The sequence below is a fragment of the Trichoderma harzianum genome (assembly GCF_003025095.1).
Source record: "Trichoderma harzianum CBS 226.95 unplaced genomic scaffold M431scaffold_12, whole genome shotgun sequence".
NCBI lineage: Eukaryota > Fungi > Ascomycota > Sordariomycetes > Hypocreales > Hypocreaceae > Trichoderma > Trichoderma harzianum.
The window spans coordinates 630,678-652,867 of NW_020209260.1; the positions used below are offsets into that span (position 1 = coordinate 630,678).

At 45.9% G+C, this 22,190-nt stretch overlaps 11 protein-coding genes and 1 non-coding gene across 12 annotated transcripts; 3 read left to right on the top strand and 9 right to left on the bottom strand.

Annotated features, from left to right (window-relative positions):
- Window positions 1–69: 69 nt before the first annotated feature.
- M431DRAFT_511334 (hypothetical protein) lies at window positions 70–1,571 on the bottom strand. Its single transcript, XM_024919635.1, has one exon. The coding sequence runs from the start codon at window positions 1,548–1,550 to the stop codon at window positions 189–191; it is 1,362 nt and encodes a 453-aa protein (XP_024770910.1). The 5' UTR covers window positions 1,551–1,571; the 3' UTR covers window positions 70–188.
- A 200-nt stretch (window positions 1,572–1,771) lies between these two features.
- On the bottom strand, window positions 1,772–3,253 carry M431DRAFT_150077 (hypothetical protein; the record flags this gene model as incomplete). The annotated part of the gene is made up of 2 exons (XM_024912809.1): window positions 1,772–3,160; window positions 3,197–3,253. The coding sequence occupies 2 exons, from the start codon at window positions 3,251–3,253 to the stop codon at window positions 1,856–1,858; spliced, it is 1,362 nt and encodes a 453-aa protein (XP_024770911.1). The 3' UTR covers window positions 1,772–1,855.
- Window positions 3,254–3,812: 559 nt separating this feature from the next.
- M431DRAFT_t158 lies at window positions 3,813–3,884 on the bottom strand. The gene has a single exon. It is a non-coding gene; the product is annotated as a tRNA-Thr (tRNA).
- A 556-nt stretch (window positions 3,885–4,440) lies between these two features.
- Window positions 4,441–5,481, bottom strand: M431DRAFT_93964 (hypothetical protein; the record flags this gene model as incomplete). The annotated part of the gene is made up of 2 exons (XM_024924535.1): window positions 4,441–4,870; window positions 5,039–5,481. The coding sequence occupies 2 exons, from the start codon at window positions 5,479–5,481 to the stop codon at window positions 4,441–4,443; spliced, it is 873 nt and encodes a 290-aa protein (XP_024770912.1).
- An 828-nt stretch (window positions 5,482–6,309) lies between these two features.
- On the top strand, window positions 6,310–6,933 carry M431DRAFT_93945 (hypothetical protein; the record flags this gene model as incomplete). The annotated part of the gene is made up of 1 exon (XM_024924534.1): window positions 6,310–6,933. The coding sequence occupies one exon, from the start codon at window positions 6,310–6,312 to the stop codon at window positions 6,931–6,933; it is 624 nt and encodes a 207-aa protein (XP_024770913.1).
- A 66-nt stretch (window positions 6,934–6,999) lies between these two features.
- M431DRAFT_122757 (hypothetical protein) lies at window positions 7,000–8,262 on the bottom strand. Its single transcript, XM_024912168.1, has 4 exons — window positions 8,133–8,262; window positions 7,737–8,070; window positions 7,552–7,683; window positions 7,000–7,481 (listed from the first exon to the last, which is right to left on the bottom strand). The coding sequence occupies exons 2-4, from the start codon at window positions 8,014–8,016 to the stop codon at window positions 7,219–7,221; spliced, it is 675 nt and encodes a 224-aa protein (XP_024770914.1). The 5' UTR covers window positions 8,017–8,070; window positions 8,133–8,262; the 3' UTR covers window positions 7,000–7,218.
- Window positions 8,263–8,549: 287 nt separating this feature from the next.
- M431DRAFT_533497 (hypothetical protein) lies at window positions 8,550–10,186 on the bottom strand. Its single transcript, XM_024920888.1, has 5 exons — window positions 9,804–10,186; window positions 9,628–9,750; window positions 9,434–9,564; window positions 9,280–9,379; window positions 8,550–9,208 (listed from the first exon to the last, which is right to left on the bottom strand). The coding sequence occupies exons 1-5, from the start codon at window positions 10,102–10,104 to the stop codon at window positions 8,898–8,900; spliced, it is 966 nt and encodes a 321-aa protein (XP_024770915.1). The 5' UTR covers window positions 10,105–10,186; the 3' UTR covers window positions 8,550–8,897.
- A 950-nt stretch (window positions 10,187–11,136) lies between these two features.
- M431DRAFT_511339 (hypothetical protein) lies at window positions 11,137–12,138 on the bottom strand (the record flags this gene model as incomplete). The annotated part of the gene is made up of 2 exons (XM_024919636.1): window positions 11,948–12,138; window positions 11,137–11,894 (listed from the first exon to the last, which is right to left on the bottom strand). Coding segments are annotated over exons 1-2 (629 nt in total), but the record flags the coding sequence as incomplete, so codon positions are not given.
- An 862-nt stretch (window positions 12,139–13,000) lies between these two features.
- M431DRAFT_93113 (hypothetical protein) lies at window positions 13,001–15,127 on the top strand (the record flags this gene model as incomplete). Its single annotated transcript, XM_024924440.1, has 3 exons — window positions 13,001–13,230; window positions 13,287–14,964; window positions 15,017–15,127. 3 exons carry the CDS (start codon window positions 13,001–13,003, stop codon window positions 15,125–15,127), a joined length of 2,019 nt encoding a protein of 672 aa, XP_024770917.1.
- A 247-nt stretch (window positions 15,128–15,374) lies between these two features.
- On the bottom strand, window positions 15,375–17,163 carry M431DRAFT_523129 (hypothetical protein; the record flags this gene model as incomplete). The annotated part of the gene is made up of 2 exons (XM_024920529.1): window positions 15,375–16,723; window positions 16,779–17,163. The coding sequence occupies 2 exons, from the start codon at window positions 17,161–17,163 to the stop codon at window positions 15,375–15,377; spliced, it is 1,734 nt and encodes a 577-aa protein (XP_024770918.1).
- Window positions 17,164–17,399: 236 nt separating this feature from the next.
- On the top strand, window positions 17,400–18,715 carry M431DRAFT_237944 (hypothetical protein). Its single transcript, XM_024913690.1, has 3 exons — window positions 17,400–17,608; window positions 17,673–17,708; window positions 17,788–18,715. Exon 3 carries the CDS (start codon window positions 17,800–17,802, stop codon window positions 18,535–18,537), a length of 738 nt encoding a protein of 245 aa, XP_024770919.1. The 5' UTR covers window positions 17,400–17,608; window positions 17,673–17,708; window positions 17,788–17,799; the 3' UTR covers window positions 18,538–18,715.
- Window positions 18,603–20,442, bottom strand: M431DRAFT_237850 (hypothetical protein). Its single transcript, XM_024913689.1, has 5 exons — window positions 20,224–20,442; window positions 19,821–20,153; window positions 19,474–19,680; window positions 18,939–19,408; window positions 18,603–18,881 (listed from the first exon to the last, which is right to left on the bottom strand). Exons 2-5 carry the CDS (start codon window positions 20,124–20,126, stop codon window positions 18,668–18,670), a joined length of 1,197 nt encoding a protein of 398 aa, XP_024770920.1. The 5' UTR covers window positions 20,127–20,153; window positions 20,224–20,442; the 3' UTR covers window positions 18,603–18,667.
- Between the last annotated feature and the right edge of the window lie 1,748 nt (window positions 20,443–22,190).

Sequence of the window (22,190 nt, forward strand, 5' to 3'; positions counted from 1 at the left end):
CAGAAAAGCGCTGGGTTTGACGGAGGAATCGGTTCCTACTTATATCGTTAATACAAAAAAATGAATATTGTTTATATTTACGTGTAACAATGGAGCAGAGTGATCTATCACCTACTAATCTATCCGAGAGAGATGTATATACTCTAGTACAAAACATTACAAGTGTGATGAATCCTCGAAAATACCTTCTAATGTAGCAAAATATCGTATCCATCACTGGTGATGCGCACCTCTTCCATGCCGAACCCATACTTGCGTCGTATGAGTTCAAAGATGATCAGGCCGGCACTTGTGCTTGGTACCTGCCGAATGGTATTCCACCAGAATCCCCGATATAACCACTTGCCCAGCTTCAGGCCTTCTGCTGATGCCTCAGCTTTGCACACCGCCAACGTCTCTTGGTATGCATGGTAGTATGCCCGAAGCATCCTAAACCTTCGCTGAGGTTTGTCGGGGTTGGCGGCCCGAGAAGCGCGTAGGCGGGCAGCTTTGTCGTCTAAATCTTCCAGATGGTCCCAGTGCTTGACTTGGAAATGAGTGAGAGGATGGAGAAGCAGCTGCTGGGCGAAGGAGGCACTGATGCCCGCACCAAGCAGAAACATGGGCTCTATTGCGTAATGTGGTCGAATGAGCTGAAGACCACCCTCTTCTTTGGGTCGATCGGTGGGACGCTTGGTCGTGAGAAGATCTACGATATCTTCTTCCAGGCCCCCGTAGTACCATGCTACAAAGCGGTAGTATGATTGTGCCTTGATATACTCGAATGTGCTGAAAAAGATTGCACATCCCACGCTGTCTTTCAAGAATGAAACCCCCCATCCCGCAAATATGCCTCTTAGCCCGATTTCTCTGAGTTTTTCGGCACTAAACGTCCACATGCTTCGTGGTCGGCCGCTCCCGTCGTTGGGCATCATATCACGGTGATCATACCGCGCCTGCAGTGCGTCCAATGGTGCTGCAAGAACACTCTGTAGTCCGCCTGCGAGGAATCCAGCCATAAATGTAGCCTGTGGAGGCGGCGGAGGATAAACTCTCTTGGTAGCCTTGGAGCTCTCTTCGTGAAGACGGCCAAGAATCTGCAGATATCCCGTATACAGCACAGCGTTGACGCCAATGTTGGCAATCAGCGGCGGCATGATTTGGTGCGGCACAATGCCCCAGCCCTCATGTCGGATCGCCGACGTCAAAACACCGGGAGTCGTGCTTCGCATCCATAGCCATGTCTGTCGGAGAGCCGCAACCAGTCTCGATGGCGAAGCATCTTCCGCAACAGCCTGCATCAGCTTCTTCGTCTGCCGCTGGTGAATCGTCCGGGCATACGCTAGATAGTCGACTCGGGTGCGGAAGAAGGACTTTGCAGGGGCTCGGAAGTAAAACGCAACGACCTGCGCACTGAGAGCCCGCACTCCGGCCGCCGAAGCTGCTGTTGCGGCATTGTTTCGAGGATGGCGATCGGGCAGCTCAACTCCAGGCGGGAGGACGGGGAGGACGCCGGTGGTTGAGTCGGGGAGAGGGGCCAGGATGGGAGCTTCAGAGCGGCCGGAGATCATGGCTCTTGCGGCTCGTTCGGCTCATCGTGGGAGAGTTTCGGTCGGGTTTAAGAGATATGCAGCGAGGGCATGAGGGAGCTTGTGAAGGTGAAGAGAGAAGCCGGAGCTGGGCTTGGGGGATCGGAAAGTCTGCAGGCTATCGTCGGATCCCGCTGACTAAGCTTCACAGTTATCATATAAGTCTCAAGACAAAGAACACACAGTCTCTCTCTCTCTCACTACAACTATCATGGGTTTGTTTTCAAGAAGAAATTTGGACGATTAAATTATTCTGCTATTTTTCCCATTACAATTTCCTCCTGGCATCACTCAATCATTGACTGAGGCCGGGCAACATCTTCCTTCAACTTTGTCCACCGGCTCTTATACACTCGGCCATTCTTCAGCACTACAAGAATGTTCTTCTTTGGCTCATCCAAAATCGTTATATCTTCCAGTGGATTGGCATTCAGTACCAAGACATCAGCGGCAAATCCATCTTTAATCTGGCCCAAGAAATTCTCCTGCTTCAACATCTTCGCTGCATTAACAGTGGCCCCCTGGAGGATCTTTGCGGCACTCAACGCCTGTGCCCGGATCCCGAATTCCTTACTCTGCTCCACCCATAGGGGCCCTAATAGATCAGATCCATGGCAAATGGTCACTCCAGCTTCGTCCGCTAGGCGCAGAGATTGCAGACCTTGCTCTAGAACTTGAAGGTTCTTTTCACGGTTTGCTGGTGGCAGAAATCCAGCGTATTTGTCGGAGCCCATGGCATGGTAGGTGACAAGCGTAGGAGTAAACCACACATTGTTTTTTGCCATGTACTCGGCCGTTTCTTTATCAATGAGATTGCCATGCTCGATTCCTTTAACGCCATTGTCCACAGCATGCCTGATTGATCGAGGAGTGTAAGCGTGAGCAGTCACATACGTGTTGTACGTCTCTGCGACCTCGGTAATCGCCCTAATCTCAGCAGCTGTAAACTGGATATGATCCAGTCTATCATTCGGCGAAGCAACGCCTCCACTGGTCATAATCTTGATAAAATCTGCTCCCTGGCGGATCTGCTCTCGAGTGGCCAGTATGGCAGCAGGCACGCCATCAACAACAGTAGAAAGACAGTTTGTGGTACCGCAACAGGCTTCGTGGGCAGATCTGGAGTCTCCGTGTCCTCCAGTCTGAGAGAGGGCCTTGTTGGCAATAAAAAGCCGTGGCCCAGGAAATACATCGTCTGCTATTGCCTCCTTCAGGGCCAGTGTTGCGCCGCCAGTGTCTCTCAATGTAGTGAAGCCTCGGTACAGCACCTGCGCCGCCATATAAGGCTGACGAAAGTGAGACACGGCCATGTCGGGATGAACTATGCTCGCCGTAAGACCTTCTTCCCCTGGCACGGAGGATATATGGGCGTGGCAGTCGATCAGTCCGGGACTAAGATATTTGCCCTCCAAATCCACCACAATAGCGGCGCTGGGGTACCATTCAGCGTGTTCAGCGGATTTATCGTCAATTATTTTGATTAGGCCTCCTGACAACTTGACAACACGGTTGGGAATAATTTTTCCATTTGCCGTATCAACGATATTTGCGTTCCTGAAGATATATGTCCTTTGGGGAGGAAGCTTCCATGGCTTGATAAGATCCGGCTCCGGCCCTGCCCCCAAGACGCCGGGACCTGGAGCAATTGGCTTCTCACTAATGACAGGAATCCTGCGTTGCGTCATTTTGACATTAGAGTCTCGTTATTGAAGTGATTGGGAATGGATAAAAAGTAATGTAGATATTGCCCAGTATGTATTTTAATGCTGGAGACGGCAAAGCACATTGAAGTGAGGGGCAAACTGATTCGCAGGGGTTCGACAAACGCGGGGATGATCCCGAATTCTTCCAAATAGAAGAAAGACAATTCTACATGTATTTCAGTGAGTTGCTACATGTTGCCAGTACTGCTGCGATTTCTGTATTAATTGCCATGACGATACGCACGACAGACAGTTTGTAGCTACATTACATGTACTCGAGGCTTCTAATAAGATGCCGGAATGAGCATGGAAAGAATCCTCACATTCGATCATCTACTAAAAAAAAAAAAAAAAAAAGAAAGTAAGAAAGAAAAAAAGAAAGAAATCAAGCGATCTGTTGTAGAAAACATTCCCGAATACTTCCAAGGAATAAAGAGCTTTTTTTAGATGTCCAATCTTCTTTTTGTAAGGACTCTTCCCATCCAATTTGAAATGTTGAAATGTTATTGAAGCATTTTAACGAGCAAAACAGCAAAAAACATGCCCCCACTCAGATTTGAACTAAGGACCTTTGCATTACGAGTGCAACGCTCTACCCCTGAGCTATAAGGGCCGTTTGCTTATCGATAAGCAGTGTAATTTATGATTCATATATGATGCAGAACATCAGGATGTCCTATTTACTACCAACAAAAGGTTGGCATCAGATGAATGACTTATACTAGAATGCCTATGCTCTTGATCATCAATTTGCGAGGGGTATATAGCCAATGTTCTCCGATAAAACAAATGCAAATTAGAAGAGACATATCTGAAGACTCGGTATTAGACAGCATCTAATATGGATGTTGATGGCTACATAATTCCTATATACAACCTAATTCTAACAAGATATTCTATTCAAATTATAACATCAATGACCAGCATGTCTAATTTCAAGGTAAGACTGTGTTCGTGATGGTTATAGTGAATTTTTCGCGACTTATAAGGGTATCAATGTGTTAACAAAGAGACGAGAGAGAAAACATAAGAAACCGTTTATATGGAATCGCATGGCAGGCAAAGTGAGGGTAATACAAGAAACAGCATATAAGTGCATTTCAGTACCTAACATAACTTACATTTATTACATGTCGCCTCACTAATCTCGTCTTTTTGTCTACACTTAGCTACATATGTGATCGGACCTGTCTACCAATATCATCCTCCAACCATAATGCCCGAATACTACCATGGGTATAATCCACTTTCATCCCTTGGTCGATCCAGTCATCATAAATGCCAGCACTGACATGTACTCCCCAGCGAACAGCTGAGTGTGGTCCTTCTGTGCCAAGATCATACCAAGACTGGATTGTCGCTTCTTTATTTCCTTCGGAAACTATTATCCCACAATCTGTAGGACAACGCGGGCAGGAAATGAATACCCACTGGCCAGGTATTTTTATTGCAAGATCAATTCCATCCTCAAGGTCGGTTATTACTCGAGGAGTGGTGGTCCAGCTCTGTGTCTGGATTGTAGCGCTGACCTTTCTCTTCTCTGCACGACTGTAATTGAGTCCACCTCGCAGACACAAGTGTGGGCAAATTGTTATATTTCTGTCTCGGAAAAGTGTCCAACGAGTTATAGTCTGCGACCACAATTTATTATATTTGTCTTCATGGCCGCCAGCTTTCCATTCTTGACGAAAAATAAACCGTTCATTGATAATCCTAGCATCTGCCGTGTAATGTGTAGGGCCCATGAATTTCGATTTCGATCGGAACGGCCTCATCATCGTTTCCAGATGTTTCTGTTCCATATTGCCCAGCCGTGCTAGCTTTAGGGCAAATTGAACATGATGATGATCGATGTGACAGCCACCAAGATTTAGTGGACTGTGCAGTTGAAAACCGCAGGGAGGACAGTTATCTCCTATAGTCTTCAGAGTATTGTCATTGACAAGGTGTAGCTTGCAACATCTCTGACAGGCCCAATGATTTGTGGATTGGTGTGCAATTCCTTCCCAAAATGCAAACCTATCCTCTCGGGAAAGCTTGGACGCTGCTTGCTTCCAGTCACAGAACATGATTCGCCGTAGCGCTGTGCATGTCTGTGAAAGGTAGACTTTATCGGACAAACATAGGTTGTCGGCGATTAGATAGATGATCTCTAGAGGAACCTGGAGCATAGCGACGTGACTGTTGACTGTAAGGGAGAAGTTTTCCATGGGGGGCATAGAAGTGGCAGCGTCTCGCATCTTGAATCTGCTAAGTAGGCGGCTTGGAAATCGAAGACACTTCATAAAATGTTTGAAACCGGAGTATAACGTTTGGAGAGAGTGATTGTTGGAGTAGTGATTATTGAAGAAGATGTCAAGACTGGGGCTTTGGCAATGAATGTTGAGAGGGACTACAGAAGAAGTTTCAGAAGAGAGTTTCAGACCAGGGACCAGCAGCCTTTATAACTTCTGGGAAAACAATGGCAATTCATTGCGCCTCACAGCGTTGCCGGGTGACGGTTGACTTTGTATTTATACTTATAAGGGGCTTATATGCTGGTTCGCTGCGAACTACCGTGGCTGAACCGTAACAAGGTTTTGCGGTGTAAAGTTCAATATAGGTCCATGTAAATAGTAACAGTGTGGACGCAAATCATAATCCAAACCATATGTCTGAATTGGTCTAAAGTGAATTCTGGTACTGGCACTCCTGCTCCCCCTTGACAGCAGTACATGGGGTGGGCTCACTTAAATCGCGCCGGGAACATGATCGAAATCCATTGCAGATTCGATATTACGGATCCCGTACATCACACTTGAGTTTCCTCATAAAATATCTTTGCGGAGATAACGGGGATGAGAACGCGTATGAGGATTGGCGCCCACAAATTAGCCATTCACAGAATTGTAGAAGTGCAGGGTGAAGGATCGGTTATTAGTTTGGCCATTGGGCTATGACTCACCGTTTAACATAAACTTCATACACTTCCCAGACTTCGTCCTTACACCAGCCACCCGATTTGAGTTGCGATAACAAATATCTACATACAAAACATCATGTACGATGAAACTATAATTTTGATCGGCCCAGAAGGTTCTGGCAAGTCTACCATTGGTAAAATCCTGGCCAAGACCCTGTCGAAAGAGTTGTATACCCTTGACCGACACCGCGATGAACTCTACGCACCATACGGCTACGATAAAGACCTCGCCGCGAAGATATACGAAGAAAAAGGTCTTTGGGCATTTTACCAGCACTGGAAAACATTTGAATACAAGACTGTCGTACACATCCTGCACAATGCAAGTCGAGAGGGCGATCAGTTTTATGGCAAAATTCTCGATTTCGGAGCCGGACACTCAGTCTTTGAGAATCCGCAAGAGCTGGAAAATATTGAGGCGTTGATTAAGCCTTATGAAAATGTCATCTTGGTAATGCCGTGCGAGGACGTCGATGAGGTGTTGAAGATTACAGAAGCACGGAGGGGCCATGAGCTTGGACTCAACAAGCACTTTGTGGAACATCCAAGCAATAAGAGGCTTGCAAAGCATATCATTTATACAAAAGACACCACAGTTGAGGAATGTGCTGAAAGAGCGCTTCGGATTATCAGAAGAGGTGGTGCACCAAGTGTATCGACTCTTACAAGTACAGATGCTGGTCCCGGAAACATCGCTTAGAGGACTGGGACAACTAAACCCATAGAAGAGTGACAGGGTCAATTAGAATTTGAAATAGATTAGTTTGGCCAAGCAATAATAACACTATAAATTATATCTCACACCTTAGGACTCTTGTGTCGGCGTATGAGCGAAGAAGCAATCCATATTGGGGAATAACTAGTCTTTGCTAACCAAACCTTGACAGATGGACATGCAGATTTATGGGCATGCCTACAACCCATTAACAGGAATACAATAGGATGCCCATATAACAAGCCATCTCTGGTGCACGCCGCGGAGCACTCAAGCAGCCGCTTCGGGCTTCTTCGATTCGCGAAGCATACACGTGTGTGTATAAGTTTCCCCGTCACTGCCTCCAGGCAGGTCTACGGTAATCTCTTCCATCACTTGAAATCCAAATTTCTTGTACAACGGCACAGCCATTGGGGAGCCAGTCACCCAGCAGGCGAGGCCCTCTTGGTCGGCCAACTCTGTGACCCAGGTCATCAGCAAGCTTCCGGCACCACGTCGCTGTGCCTTGGGATGTGTGCCAATGAGCTTCAAGACTAGAGAAGTAGAGGCTTAGTTTCAATCTCTAGAAAACATTTTTGTAGTGAAAGATGGCCAAAGACATACTAATAGCAGGCCGATTGCCCAAATCCCGAAATTGAGCCCTCGCGGCCCTACTACTAAATCCAGACCCCGTGGGAGCAGCAGTTGGCGCTTCTGGGGGCGGTAGACGATTTCTGACTATGTCTTCAGGGGCATCTATTGCCATTAGTTGAATACATTTGGTACTCAAAACAAGAAAGGGCACAAACCGGCTGGAGTAAATCGATCGGGATCAATATCGGTGTTCTGAAACCCAATCTTGACCCAACCAACCAACTCTCCCGTGTCGGTGTCGACGACCTTTTTATAGGCATTGAAAGCTTCGCAATAGTTTTTAGGCCAACGGCGAATAAGGCCTGCTACCCGCTCATCATATGTCTGGTCTGCAAAGGAGGCTCTCGAGTAAGGGTCGGTGTTGAACGAGGTGGCATACGTGTTTGCGTATGCCTCGGCATCTTCAAATTTCATGTCCTCAAGCTGAAGTGGCATTTTGTTGCTTTGTTGCTGATAGAGGGCGCTACTTGGCCTTATTCTGTGATGACGCTGCGTAAGATTTTAGTCATAAGAGGGTTCTGAGACGTTTTATTGTGCTCAAAGGAACATACATCCAGATGATGAGATATTTCTGACTTCCTAGATGCTGCTAAGGCTTCATATACTAGCTATGTGTATATTGATGATTTTATTGATGCTTGCCGAGAATGTAGAGTAGAAGGTCCCCGCCTCCGCGGAGAGGGAGAAAGGTTGCCACCTATCTAATTAATGTACATGTAACTAACGGTCCATGCAGCGTGCTCCCCTCATGCTATTCCGTGCTCGGTTCGGTTGGCCGACATGTCTTACTCGGTCTCGATGTTTTGCCGACCGGCTAAGTCTCTTCTTCCCAAATAACAAGCATATGTTAACGTTGTTGGTGTCCGGTGCTGTTGCGTCCAAGTGTCATGATCGAGGTAGATGAACAAAGCGCATGCACATTTCAGCATTTCAGTTGTAAAAATGAAAAAACGCATTTAAAGTAATGAGTCATTTATGTATACATTCTCTTGGAAAGAATACTACGGGTATCTTGTTCATGTCATTTTGCTACGTACATCTAATGATCTCTATCTGATGCTCTTCATTAGCCAATTCGACCGATATTATTAAATATCATAGTTCTCAGCTATCGCATCTTGAACTAATCACTAATACTGAGGAGTTGGGTATGAGTCTGACTCTCCTGGTCCTCATATCCTTTCACTTGATATGAAATAGCTTTCTGATAGCTTGACATACTGGAGGCACTGAGATTTCTTATTATATGCAATGGCGCTATGAAAGAGACTCTGGATAGGCCAACCACCTTAATGGCCGCTCCGTGGTTTCCCAACTCAATCATGACCCCATTTATCCTTTCCAGTGACTGGAGGTCCATGCGGCGGCATTGGAAAATCGTTTTCGTAATCCAATATCGTCTCTGCAAGCCCTGGCGCAGGCTTCCAACTGGGATTTGGTGTCTGTCTTGGCACGCCTCCATTGTCGTGCTCTTCCACCCATTCCAGCAATTTAGTAAAATTTCGACACTTGTGCATGGTATTAAAGTCAGGGTGGGGAGTGTGGTGAGTGAAGACCCAGTTGGATGTGACGGGTGTAACATCACTCTCACACATTATGACTTGGCGGAGATAATCGATGCAGTGGTCTAGAGTAAGATGCAGGAGGAAGCGGGTTATTAGCATGAATTAATTGTTAACAAATGAGAGCTAGACTCACCGACGTGGTTGAAGAATAGTTTATTCGTTACTTCAAACTCAATTGGCAGGTTTTCGGGTCTTGAATAATAATCTGCATAGATGACTTTTCTGATAAAGTTCTACTCAACGGGTCAGCCAATGTCTAATGCCAACAGATCCAGAGAATTTAATACCAGGCAGTGGAGCTGATGAAAAACCTCAATCTCGACCATAATTCCACCACCTTGTTCTTTGGGATAAGGTATGCCCGAATTTGTTTTATTCAACTCTGCGCGATACTTTTCAGGCATTGAGAGCGGATGGACTGGTGATGCAAAGTAAGTTATCTAATACGGTAATAGAAGCAATTATAAGTTTGGATGCTTACTTTTACCAACGCGAGTCCAAGCTTCGTCAAGTTCTGGTCGAGGGTGCCCTTTGTACACATTTTCTGCGTCAAGCTCCGCCTCAAACTGATAATCGTAATATTCTACTGCCTCAAGCAACGGCGCTGTGCTTGGGTCAGCTTCGTCAAAGTTGACTACAAAACTATGAACAACTTACAATAGCTTGAAGTCATACGGACACACTCCAACTCAGTGCATCCTGGCTTTAGCACATACCCTAAGGCTGCACCCACAAGTACACTGCATATGATCTGGAGACTGATTATAGCCCATCTCCATACTGTTGCCGAATTGGGTCTCCATTTCCTTGATCGCCGGGGTGTATCGTCTTCTCCGATCCATGTCGATGTAGAATCAAGCTCATCTTCAAGCCTATCGTAATAGCCTAGAAGCTTTTTGTTTTCGGCTTCGAGGCTTGGGCGCCCCTTCTCTGCACGCGACGCTGTCGCAAGATCCATTGTGAAAATGCAAACTAGTCTCAACGTAAGGTCAGTAGTAGTCCATACGAATGCGAAATCTGAAATATGTATGATATTCCAGAGTTTGTAGGTTGGACTTTTGATTTGAGGCTGGGTGACAAAGTCCGAGTCCGATGATGTTGCCGCAGGCTCGGAATTGAGAGACATGAAAACCGAAGTACATGCAGCACCTATCCGAACTGAGACACATACAGACATCTCGGACCGTTTTTAAACAGGCGGGAATCACGACGTCATGAAGATCGGAAACTTTGTACATCAGACGTGCAATTACGAGGCCCGGATTTGAGAGCGCAGAGCCGCTCATTACGCAATGGTGAGAGAATCGCGGTGACTCGGTCAACGGAACTATGCTGCACCCCTTCACAGAGGCTATCCCTTAACGAAAAAAGAAAGAAGTTTAGCCGTCATTCGCAAGACCAATACTTCATTCGCAATTACATAGTTTTATGGATGCACCTGAATTAGCCGGAAGCATGCCTATCTACTCGGGAGCTGTTACAGCCAATCGTTGGAGCCGCAAACTCTCTTTGCGAATCTCGAGAACAGTCACCAATAGTCGGATTTTACTGAATGATTGTGGCTCAAGATCCTCTGAGTGCAAGTGGTACAATTATGGCTAGCAAGAGGAGGTGTATTTGGGGGTTCTTATATCGCACTCCAATTGGACGGCTATATTTCATCACTAAACTTCGTAATGCAAGCCTTAAAATATATCTCAAAGGTTTGGTATCGCATACTTGTGTATAGTGCGATAAATAGAGCAGGAGGCACTTTGAACCTGGCTAAGACCACAGAAGTAATCTAGCATGGTGTAACTATCAGTAGCTTTACTTTATTTCATCGTTTGAACGTCCATCGAGAGGAAAATAAAATTGACAAAAGAACCATGGTCTCATGATGCGGCCTCATGAGGTGTGCTAGTAGTATAACCAGTAGAGTTTAACATTTAAGCAATAGCATTGAACTAAGAGATATCGGCTTGTCAATCAATAGAACAGCTCCTTAGAGCACGGCAAAAGTAATAAAATTCACGTATATTGTCTTTTGGAGAGCTAATGAAGGCAAATTAAACTATCCTCACATGTCCTGCATACGGCACAATATTATTGCTATCAACCTCCCCTACTCGCCATTTCAAAGCCTGAACGAAATGTCCGTCTTGATACCTTTAGCTTCTAGCGTAAACAGGGGTAGGTATAACAGAATCCCCTTAGTCATAGTGTTGCTTGTCGGGGACAACGGTATCCTCGCTACGCTTATCGTAATGCTGCTTGTCGGGGACGACAGTGTCCTCGGTACGCTTGTCGTAATGTTGCTTGTCTGGGACTACAGTGTCCTTAGTTCGCTTGTCGTAGTGCTGCTTATCGGGAACGACTGTATCCTTATTGCGCTTGTCATAATGTTGTTTATCAGGGACGACAGTGTCTTCAGTTCGCTTGTCGTAATGTTGCTTATCCGGTACGACAGTATCTTCACGACGCTTGTCATAATGCTGCTTATCTGGGACAACAGTGTCTTCGTTACGTCTGTCATAATGCTGCTTATCAGGCACAACGGCGTCCTTATTGCGTCTGTCGTAGTGTTGTTTGTCAGGAACCACGGTATCCTTATTGCGCTTGTCATAATGCTGTTTGTCAGGAACAACGGTATCTTCGTGACGCTTGTCGTAATGTTGTTTATCGGGAACAACTGTATCTTCATTACGCTTATCGTAATGTTGCTTATCAGGGACAACGGTATCGTCGGAGCGGGAAACAAGATCCAAGCTGTGTGGTGCATGTCAGCTTTTGATAAAATGTGGAGGATATGTTTTGCCTACGGTTGTGCCATTGGAAGCGCGAGCGCCATGGCAGTGGAGACCAAAGCGGCCATAGCAAAAGCTTTAGTGTACCGCATAATGCAAACACGTTATCAAACTCTTGTTAAAAACTTTGTTCAAGATATTGGTTCAGATGCGATGCTATCGTTGTTGAGTTGCAAGAATACTGTCCAAGCACCGCGGGGGATGACTTCTTATATAGCCTGAAAGCGACGAATCTCCCATAGTTACGTCTCAATACGTTAGTTGTCAAGACATGGAACAAGATTAGAATATTGCATCATTTGTCACAGAGAACTGACAGTAAACAGCCTCGATGTGAAGCATTTTGACGCACCGACACAGCTTCTATCGGACCCAGACAATGTCAGTACCGTTCTTTCATCGCAAATAGGCCTTTGCATTTCAGAGTCGCAGCTGAGCAGTAACGTCAAACAAAACTCAACGGACCATCCGAGACAAGCTTGGCATCATTAGAACTCAGTATGACGAGATGTAGAAAACGACGTCGGTGGTGGAAGTCAGTTGCCGGAATAGGAAATGTCGCAGAACCTCACTCTCAGAGATCCGACGGACCGAAGTGCAGATCCATCTAATAAAATGGACGGACCGAGCCGCTCATCCTTCGATGATGAACTTTATTGGTGTAGATCATCGGCAAGTACCGGTATTGTAAGCTTTGACCAGTGGTAATTCGTCACCGAGGTTTGCGACGACAGGAGGATCTGTTAGGTAGATGCTAAACTACTCCATCTCAGTTTTGTTTCACTGGCTGTGACCTCCACTGTAGGCATCTTCGCTTGGAGGACATTATCATTGGATTTCTACATAGCCATACCGAGAAGAGAAGTCGGATGCCATAATTCGCGAGTGTGGCTCAGCAGCTGCGCGGCAAAGCAACCACAAACGATAGTAGACTTTCAAGAGACGTGGAACAGGCACTACACGTAATCATCATATTGAAAATTGATTACTTGTAGTATTTAATACATAATGGCCGTGAGATCGACTGTCATATCCATCATCATCGCTCATATCCTCGTGTTAGAGGCTATGGGTGCTGCAATCGATAGCTTGTCGAGTAACAGATCGACACAGAGCAGCAAAGCCTCACTGACCAGACGTGAGATACCCGACTCTCACAGGCTACATGAGCGACAAAATTCCCACTGGGAAGGCCAATGGGAAAAACAAATCAGAGTTCCAGCCAATGGTCTGCTTCCCATGCGTATTGGTCTCGTGCAGAGTAACATTGACGAGGGAGCGCGTCGTCTACAAAAGATGTAAGCAAAATCCTAAGCCCTCCCATAAGTGTTCCCATTAATAACACAAGTATTAGCTCGAGTCCAAACTCACCAGATTATGGAAAGCACATGTCTCCAGAAGAAGTGATCGAAATGTTTGCTCCGTCTGAGACTGCTTTCGATGCTGTGAGGGACTGGCTTGTTAGCGCCGGCTTTGCTGACGAGGCCATCTCACTTTCAGCCAACAAGCAGTGGATCCGATTTGATTCAAGAGCTGAAGACGCAGAAAATGTTCTGTTTGCAGAATTTTTTGAGTATGAGCACCTTGCGTCGGGCAGCAAGACTGTCGCTGTCGAGGAGTACTATGTTCCTCTCCATCTTCGAGAGTACATAGACTACATCACTCCTGGTATCAAGCTTCAAGCCCATCCTAATAAGCTGAAGAAATTGATGCAGCGCCAAGTACAAGAGCTACAAGAGAAACCTATGAGCAGATCCGCGCATAAGAATGCGCCATATATATATGATGAAGATGGCAGAGGTATCGGCAACCGCAGTACGACGCCAATACCTTTTGTCTCGGGTTCTTGCGATACAGATCTCACCATTGCTTGTATCAGAGCTCAATACGGCATTCCCAATAATACAGTTGCCATACCTGGAAATGAGCTTGGTATTTTTGGCGGCCTGGATGAGCACTATAGCAAAGCTGATCTCGACACATTCTTTGCCACGCTTCACCCACACATACCGAATGGCACCTACCCAGAGGAAAGACTCATTGACGGCGCTATTGGCTCCGTTGAAGACGTTCCAGGATACAACCAGTCTGTTGCGGGTGTCGAAGCGGATATGGACATTGAGGCTGCCTGGCCGTTGATTTGGCCTCAAGGGGTTGTTCTGTTCCAAACAGACGATCAATTCTATGAAACCAGTCAAAAGGCACCGGACACACCATACCATGGCTTCTGGAACACTTTCTTTGATGCAATTGATGGGTCATACTGTACGTACTCAGCGTACAATGAGACTGGTGACTGTACTAGACCAGAATGCCTTGATCCTTCGTACCCCAATCCCAATCCCGATGGATTCAAGGGTCAGCTACAATGTGGTGTATACCGTCCTACGAATGTTATATCTATCTCTTACAGCGGCGGCGAAGCGGATCTACCTGCATCGTACTTGAGGCGACAGTGCAATGAGATTATGAAGCTCGCCTTACAAGGTGTAACCGTCGTTGAGTCATCTGGAGACTATGGCGTGGCTTCTTACCCAGAGAACCTTTTCACGAATAATGGATGTGCTAGTACTGACGGTAAAGTCTTTTATCCTTCCGCCGATGTAACCTGTCCTTATGTTCTGGCTGTCGGCTCCACGCAGTTCAAGAGGTTTAGAGACAGCAATACCACGTACTATGAGTCGTCTACCTCGTATAGCGGCGGGGGATTTTCTAATTATTTCGACGCACCCGAGTGGCAAACGGATGCCATCTCCTCATATTTCGATCAAGTCACTTTAAACTTTACTAGTTACGAAAATCCCGGTGTCAACTTCAGTGATGTTGGCGATGGTGTCTACAGGGCTGGTGGCCGCGGTTACCCTGACGTATCGGCTGTTGGGGAAAGATTGGTGGCCTTCAAAAGAGGCCGATGGGGTCATGTAGGCGGCACATCTCTCTCAGCCCCCATATGGGCAGCTGTAATAACGCTGATAAACGAGCGCCGTCTCGCTGCCAACAAAAGTACTGTTGGCTTCATCCACCCTGTCTTGGTATGGCTGTCCCAGTTCTCAGTAGCGATATTCATGGGCTAACCGATTCTAGTACGCCCATCCCGAAGTCTTTGTTGATATCACGGAAGGATCTAATCCGGGGTGTAATACAACTGGTTTTCCAGCAGTCAAAGGATGGGACCCTGTCAGCGGTCTTGGGTGAGATTCTCCCTTCAACTTAGCTTGGCCGTTGGTTCATTTGAAGCTAACCTCAGCAGAACACCAAGCTTTCCCAAATTGGTTGACTTGTTCCTCAGCTTATAAGATCTAGCTGATATAGAGGACGTATCACTACAGAAGGAAAGGGACTATGTTAGGGATAAAGGTAATTCCAAATAAGTCAAGCGTCCACGTGGTATCGGAAGCGATAGAGTAGTAATAATAATATTCATTCATCCTACATCATTATACTACCAGCCAAAACTCTCGTTATGGAACCAGACATCCCTATCTCTCTCGACCCAGTGTGTCACTACCCGTCTCACATCAGCAGCCATTTCATCAGGGCCACATACAACAACTCCAACACGTCTACCATGACCTTGCTGAAAAAAAGCGTTGACAATCTGCCTTATATTTGGCCGCTGAAAGCTTTCCACAGGTACACTGCTATCGTTCACTTTACTCTCCTTGTCAAGACTGCTCATTTCAACATCACTTATGCTTGAACATTCGTACGCCGAATTCTCTGTTGATTCAAATGCACTCCTTGTGCAAAAGAGGCGCAACCCACCCTCTTTCAAAATTCTGTTGCCTGCTTGAGTGGTGCACCACGCCGCTTCGTTGATGTTGCGGGTTGCCCAAATCATCTGAACCCGTAACGATGGGTTCTCTGTCCTGATATGCTTGAACAGCGGCAGAATAAAGGTTGCACCGACGCCTCCAGCAAATAACAACACGCCGTCAAATTCAGATCCGGAGAAACTAGGAAAATTGGTATAACCCCCGTATGGACCGTCAAAGCTAAGAGCAACATGAATGTCTCTCGACAATGGGTTCGAAAAGCTCGACAGAGTCTTCGTCGTCGGCCCTCTCATTTGACGGACAACGAGCATAAACTCCCCTGCCTCTTCATCAATAGCTGCGACCGTGAATGGATTGGATATGAATTCAGAGCCAAGATGTGATAACAGCAAAGGAGTTTTCTTTGATCTTGATGCAGGAGGAATGCTCAGGTAGATATGTGACCCAGGGCGAGATACCAGGCTCTTCATCATTTTGTCCGAGCCTTGTACTTTGATCTTGACAAGATCAGTGCCGGAAATAGCCTCTACGGCACAGAAGCTCGTTACCCTGGTATATCGGCGAATGCCAAGATCCATAATAGCCACTGCTAAGGCTTCAGCCATGTAGATCCTCCCATGCGGAACGTGGAACCAGACAATAAAAGGAACAGTCAGAGCGACTAGTATATGGATGATAAAGAATAGCCGGTACGATAGTCGACGTATCATCTTCAGCGAGGCAGTGTTGAGTAATGTCATGCAAAAAAACCCACTCATGCCCAGCGCTGGAACAGCGCGAAAAAAAGCTGCTGGCAATCCCCCGACTTGAAAGTAGTAGTTGAGATATAAAATCCCGTGAAATGTAATGAGTAAGTATGTCATACGACCAAGAGTCCGATGCCATCGATTCAAATGTTCATGCGATGTGCGTAAAATGAGCGCAACTGGATTAAACCATTTTAGTGATAGCAGGTAGAGCATGGGCAGCTGAGATATGCCGACAATGCCAAATCGTCGAGCCAGATGATGATAATCTTAGATTTTTTGAGCAAATTTTCTTCTATCAACGATTGCACCGACTATTCTTACCTGTTCCTGTGTCCTTTGTACAGAGAAATAGCAACCAAGCCGCCCAGACACCACCAAATATCAACTGATCTCTTTGACACAAGGTCAGGCCCGCGAATTCGACGTTGTCGCTAAGCCACCAGGTAAAACGGCGCCATAGAGCCAACGGTGAGCTTGCGACAGACGCTTCATAAAACGCAACGGCAGATGATGTTGCCTCAGCGTCATATGGTGCTTGTTTGTCAGTCAATTTACCTAGCCTCCATCGTACAAGTCTCACTAAGAGCAAACCAAGGATGGGTACAAGGGGTGACAAATGTGCATATAGGCCATGCTGATCGTTTAGAATACGGCGTTTGTGCCTATCAGCCTCAGAGAGGGTAACGAATTGATAGGGCCAATCCATGGCCTGGCTATAGTCATACAGCCGTTCTTTGCTAGCTGGCAGTGAGAGGTAGACCGAATATGATTCCCTTTTGAAAAGGGCCTCTAAGTCGAATGGCTTGGATAGAAAGAAAACGGCTAGCTAATTTGCAACTAAAGGTTGGTGTCTTGCGAGAGGCGAAGCCTCTCGCTCTGTGAGATACGTTGATTCCCGGTCCGAGTTAGTGTACATCTGCATTCGTACATCTATGCAGTCGGCTGGCCGGAAGTTGTTAATTTGTTCATCGTACCTTAATTAATCATTACCACTTGAGAACAGACGTCACAAAATAACATGCATTTCCACTATTTCTCGGAGCAGCGAGGCCAAGAATTGGTTCCGGTCCGAGTCCGAGCACATCACACCAAGTCGGTCCGAGGTGAAACAACAAATCATCATTGTGCAGCATAGTAAGACACAACTTTATGTTAGTCAATTCAACTTAACACGTGGATTTCAATCAAAAAACTGCTTATACCTTTGTTCCATAGGGATATGTGAGCCTGCTGTTCTAGTCTCTTGCTCTCGTAAGTACACGAATGCAGCTTCCTCCGGCTATGAATCACCAATTCTAATCTTGAATCGAGAAATATTTATCACTCATAGAGAAATCTCAATATGTGGCCTCTCAAAGTTAAGACTGTGTACGAGCGCCTTCACGGAAGCGAGGTTTCATCAGCCTCAAACTCGTTCACTGATGGTGATGTTGAGAAACTGGACGGGCCTCTTCCGTCTAATCCTCACCCTCGCAGCAAGTTCCAATACTTTTACGACGCTCTTCGCACATCAATCCGTTTATTTTGCCTCTGGATAGTTCTAGTGACCGCATGGAGAACCACCTTTCACTCTACTCCTCGTGCTATCAGATACGAGAAACAAACGCTGGAGTGCGGAAACACCACAGAAGAAGCGGCAGCGCGCGGCTGTGCCTTTGACTTGCTATCACACAACTGGGTAGCAAAGCAATGCATGGATTCTCTAACAGAATCGGAGTATCGCGAATACGTCAGCAGCCCTGATCGCAAAATGGGACCCTATCCCTACTTTCTCGACCCGGACGGAAAGAATCGCGTCATTGGCGAACGCGCCTTTGCACTTCTTGCCAACGGCCCAACTCTCGCTGACCAGCACGTCTATACTACTCGAGAAGAACACCTAGCACATTGCAAATATCTTCTTCGGCGTACTCATCGAGCTGCCGAGGGTAAAGTGCAGCTCAATGACGAGAATAAGCAGTTTTGGCATGCAGCACACTGCTTGGAAGAGCTGAGCAATCCAAATAAAAAGCCAATGGACGAGTTGAATGAGGGATTCTATGTAGGATTTGCACCTTGTACCATTGACGTACCAGTATAAGAAGATTGGCCCCGATCCAGCTTCGAGGGGGAGTAGAGGCTGGTAGATGAGGTAGCAAATATTTTCGTTGACAAGAGAGAATTCATCAAGTTCATTTCTGATCGATATAACACCATTCTTCATTCTGCTACTAATGATTGTCGTGATTATCTTTTGCCAACTGGTGTACAATTCTCATAATTTCTGTAACCTCCTCTTGGGGACCGTCGATATCGCCAATAGCCATACGTCCAAAGAACCCAACCGCCATAGAAAGGTAAGAAAGATCTTTACTATTGCTACCATCGCAAATTGTACTGACCGCCAGTTTACAAGAAGCGACGCGAATCAGTTGGTAAAATGACCTAGAAATATGTTAGTCGCGTACAACATTAGAATATGCGGTGAAGTAGCAAACATACATATCCAAACGTATGTCTGCCACGGTCAATTGATGGCTAGCCTCAAGGAGCTTTTTCACTGCCGAAATTTGTTGCTGATCTCCACATGATGGCCACATATTGAGATCAGTAACAGCTAGAGACTCTGTGGATGTCTGCTTTGCATATACTGCAAGTAGAATCTCATAGTACAGACAGAAAATGTGGAGCTTTACTCTTCGCTCTTGGGGTCTCATCATGTTCAGCTCACCCATTTGGCCATTTACTAATTGAAGTTCTGATGGCAATCGTTGCATCCATTTGCGCAGCTGCTCCTCGAGAGCAGAGATGGAACTCGAACATTGGCTTTGCAGTGCTCTTTGGCCATAGAACTCCTGTAGGATGAGCGCGCAGAGACTCGCATGGTGGCACCATATTGACAACCAATCAACTGATGCCAAATGCCCTTCTGGTTTTGGCGGTTCATGATCGATAAAGTCATAATTAAGAAGCTATATGTTTGTCAGTGCTGGAAATTTCGTAACATGGTCGGATGAAGAAATGACTGCAGACTGACAGGAAAAGTCTCTGTCCGAAGACAAAAGCGCTGCTCCATGGCGTATAAAAACCAGAAGGCCTTCTTCACTTTTCTCCTGTCATTTGGTGTAGCACACAATGCATTTATTGAAGTGCTTCTGTTCAAGCGCATTATCTGTGAATACTGAATGCAGTTAAATAGGAGACTGCGGGTTTCTCTCGATTCAATGAGCAGCCCGAAGTATGTCTACAGCAGACGCGAGTTTAGTATATGAGTCATTCAGTCATGCAGTCTTAGAAATACTATACCATTGCAACGAGAGCCTTTGTTTCATTATTAGTGTTCCATCTAGTGAAATACTTTGACGGGGCAACGTCCAACCTTACCTGTAAACTCTGAACAGAGAAGATATCATTCAACAGCTGATCTTTAAGCTTCAAGGCCTTAGTAAAGTGAAGGAGAGGATTGTGTTGGAGTTCTGGTAGTCTTTCACATCGGCCTTCGCAGTGTAAAAAATGGATTCCAAACGCAAGCACCATATGGACAAGGGCTTTTGTAGGAGTCGAGCACGGTAACTGACCCAAAGCATCGTGAACCGCGCTTTCTAGAGATGCCCGATCTAAAAATACAGAGACACTAGAGCTTTTGTCGGCAACACAATCTTTAAATAGATAGTTTTTATTGGTAGGCATCTTACCCTAGTTGATCACTTAAACACACTATGTTTAACATGTTAGCCATGAACTCTTTTCAACAGGTGAGAATAAGGGAGTGACTAACGGTACGTACCATCGATACAGTCAAACACAAACGTTCGGTGAGTGGTAAAGTTGTCAACATTCACCTCGATGCTACCAAAGGTTTCGGAAGGATGGATTGTGACATTCTGTGTCATCATTTTCTTCAATGTATGAAGAAGATGATCGTTTTTACCGAGGCATTGTCGATGCCAATATTGCTCAATTCCATCCAGTATCGTGTCCTTTATCAAACTGTTCTGTCTAGTTTTGACTCGGGTTTCGTTCATTTCCGACATGCACTGGTCTCCAGGAGATGTCGTTACCGAATAACCTAGTTTGGGACTTGTATATGAGTTTGACAACCGTTGTGTGGATGGCATCGTTGAATCCACAAACAATTGTTCATTGAAGGAAAATTGTCCCTTTGTATCGAACAGGCTATGGCAAGCAGGTATGATGGCGTCGCTCGTCCCACTAAAAGGAATCGCATTCGAGTCGATAAACTCAGCTGACTCTAGACGACCGGTAGAATAGGGGACAACGCATGGTGCAAAAATATCTCCAAGATATTCCGGTTCGAGAAAAGATAAGCCACTTTCACTAAATGGAGTATTGTCGAATGGCGATTCCATCTGCTGTGAGATGGGCGTATCGGGTAACGTCTCATCGATGGACGGTCGCGATTGATGCGTCGGTACATATTTGCAATCAAAGCCAAGCCTCTATATTATAGTGGTTAGTCTCATATCGAAAACACGGCTAGATCGGAGACCAAGACCTCGCATTCACTACATAGCTTTTTTCCATCACCTGCATTCAGGTTAGAAAGATCGTCAAACTATTCAATAGCCGGTAGGTTAAACAGACATCGAACCTTGCGAGCTCTACAACGATTGCAAGCCCCTCGCCGTCTTGTAATTCGCCGTGAACCCCCTAGTATGCCTTTGCTGGAATCGGCCACTACCATGTTCGGTTTTATGATTGAGGGAGGACTTAAGGTGAAAGAAGCAACGAAATTCCACAGCTTCTCGTACTATACTTAAATAGAGTACAGAGGGCATATATCTAAAACAGCTTTATGATACACCAGGTCAGGCAAGCTTTGATACCCCACTCATCGCCTGTTCGCCATCGGCGATTGCCGCTGTGGTGAAATCAAGGATGATCCTACAGAGAGATTACAGATATTAATTGCGACATTAATGCCTACGAGTATTAAATCATGGAGTAAACTTGCAGTTGAAATGACGTAGCTAGAGCCTAGGAGACTTTCTTGTAGGCCAGAAGATGCATGCTTACATGGTCTGAGCCATGTCTTGTTGTGCCAGAATTTGGTCTGAGAAAATTGGAGTCTCTCTATTTGATCTATCACCAAATTTTGAAACCTTTGACTTCATCTAAGCGCCAGCCTGATAGGACTACGTGTTTGGCCAATCTCACTGAATCAGGGACCCCACTGGTTGAGACTCAAGTAAGAGACTGCCACGCGCTCATGGGAAAAGATGAGAATTTAGAGAATATAGCACTATGAACTATGGAGTATACATCCCACCAGAAACATAAACCGTAAAATAACAGTCTATATTAACGGTAGAGGTTGACTGACTATAGATGTACATCGTCTGCCTGGACAGTGCAAGACGTATCCCATAGGGGGCATGGCGCCATCTAACATTTGCTTCTTGTTTGAGACACTCGCTCAATTAGGCACGGTAGCCAGCCACAGCTTTGGGCAATACGTCGTTTGTATCTCCTAAGCTACCAATAGAAAGTTTTTTTTCCTCATCAATCTGACCATTCATTCTCTACAGTGATCGTTCTATATGGAATAACTCTTCTATTGAAGTTGGTGGCAGATCTTTACGTCCAATGGCGGCCACGTTGAGGAGAAGTCCGAGACACGGTAAAGGATCGTCAAAAACAAAGCCAATAGCTCAATAGCCAGAATGACGAGTACCTGTACCCTGGCTAATGCAGATTACATCACATCACATCGCTAATGGTACATCTTGTATA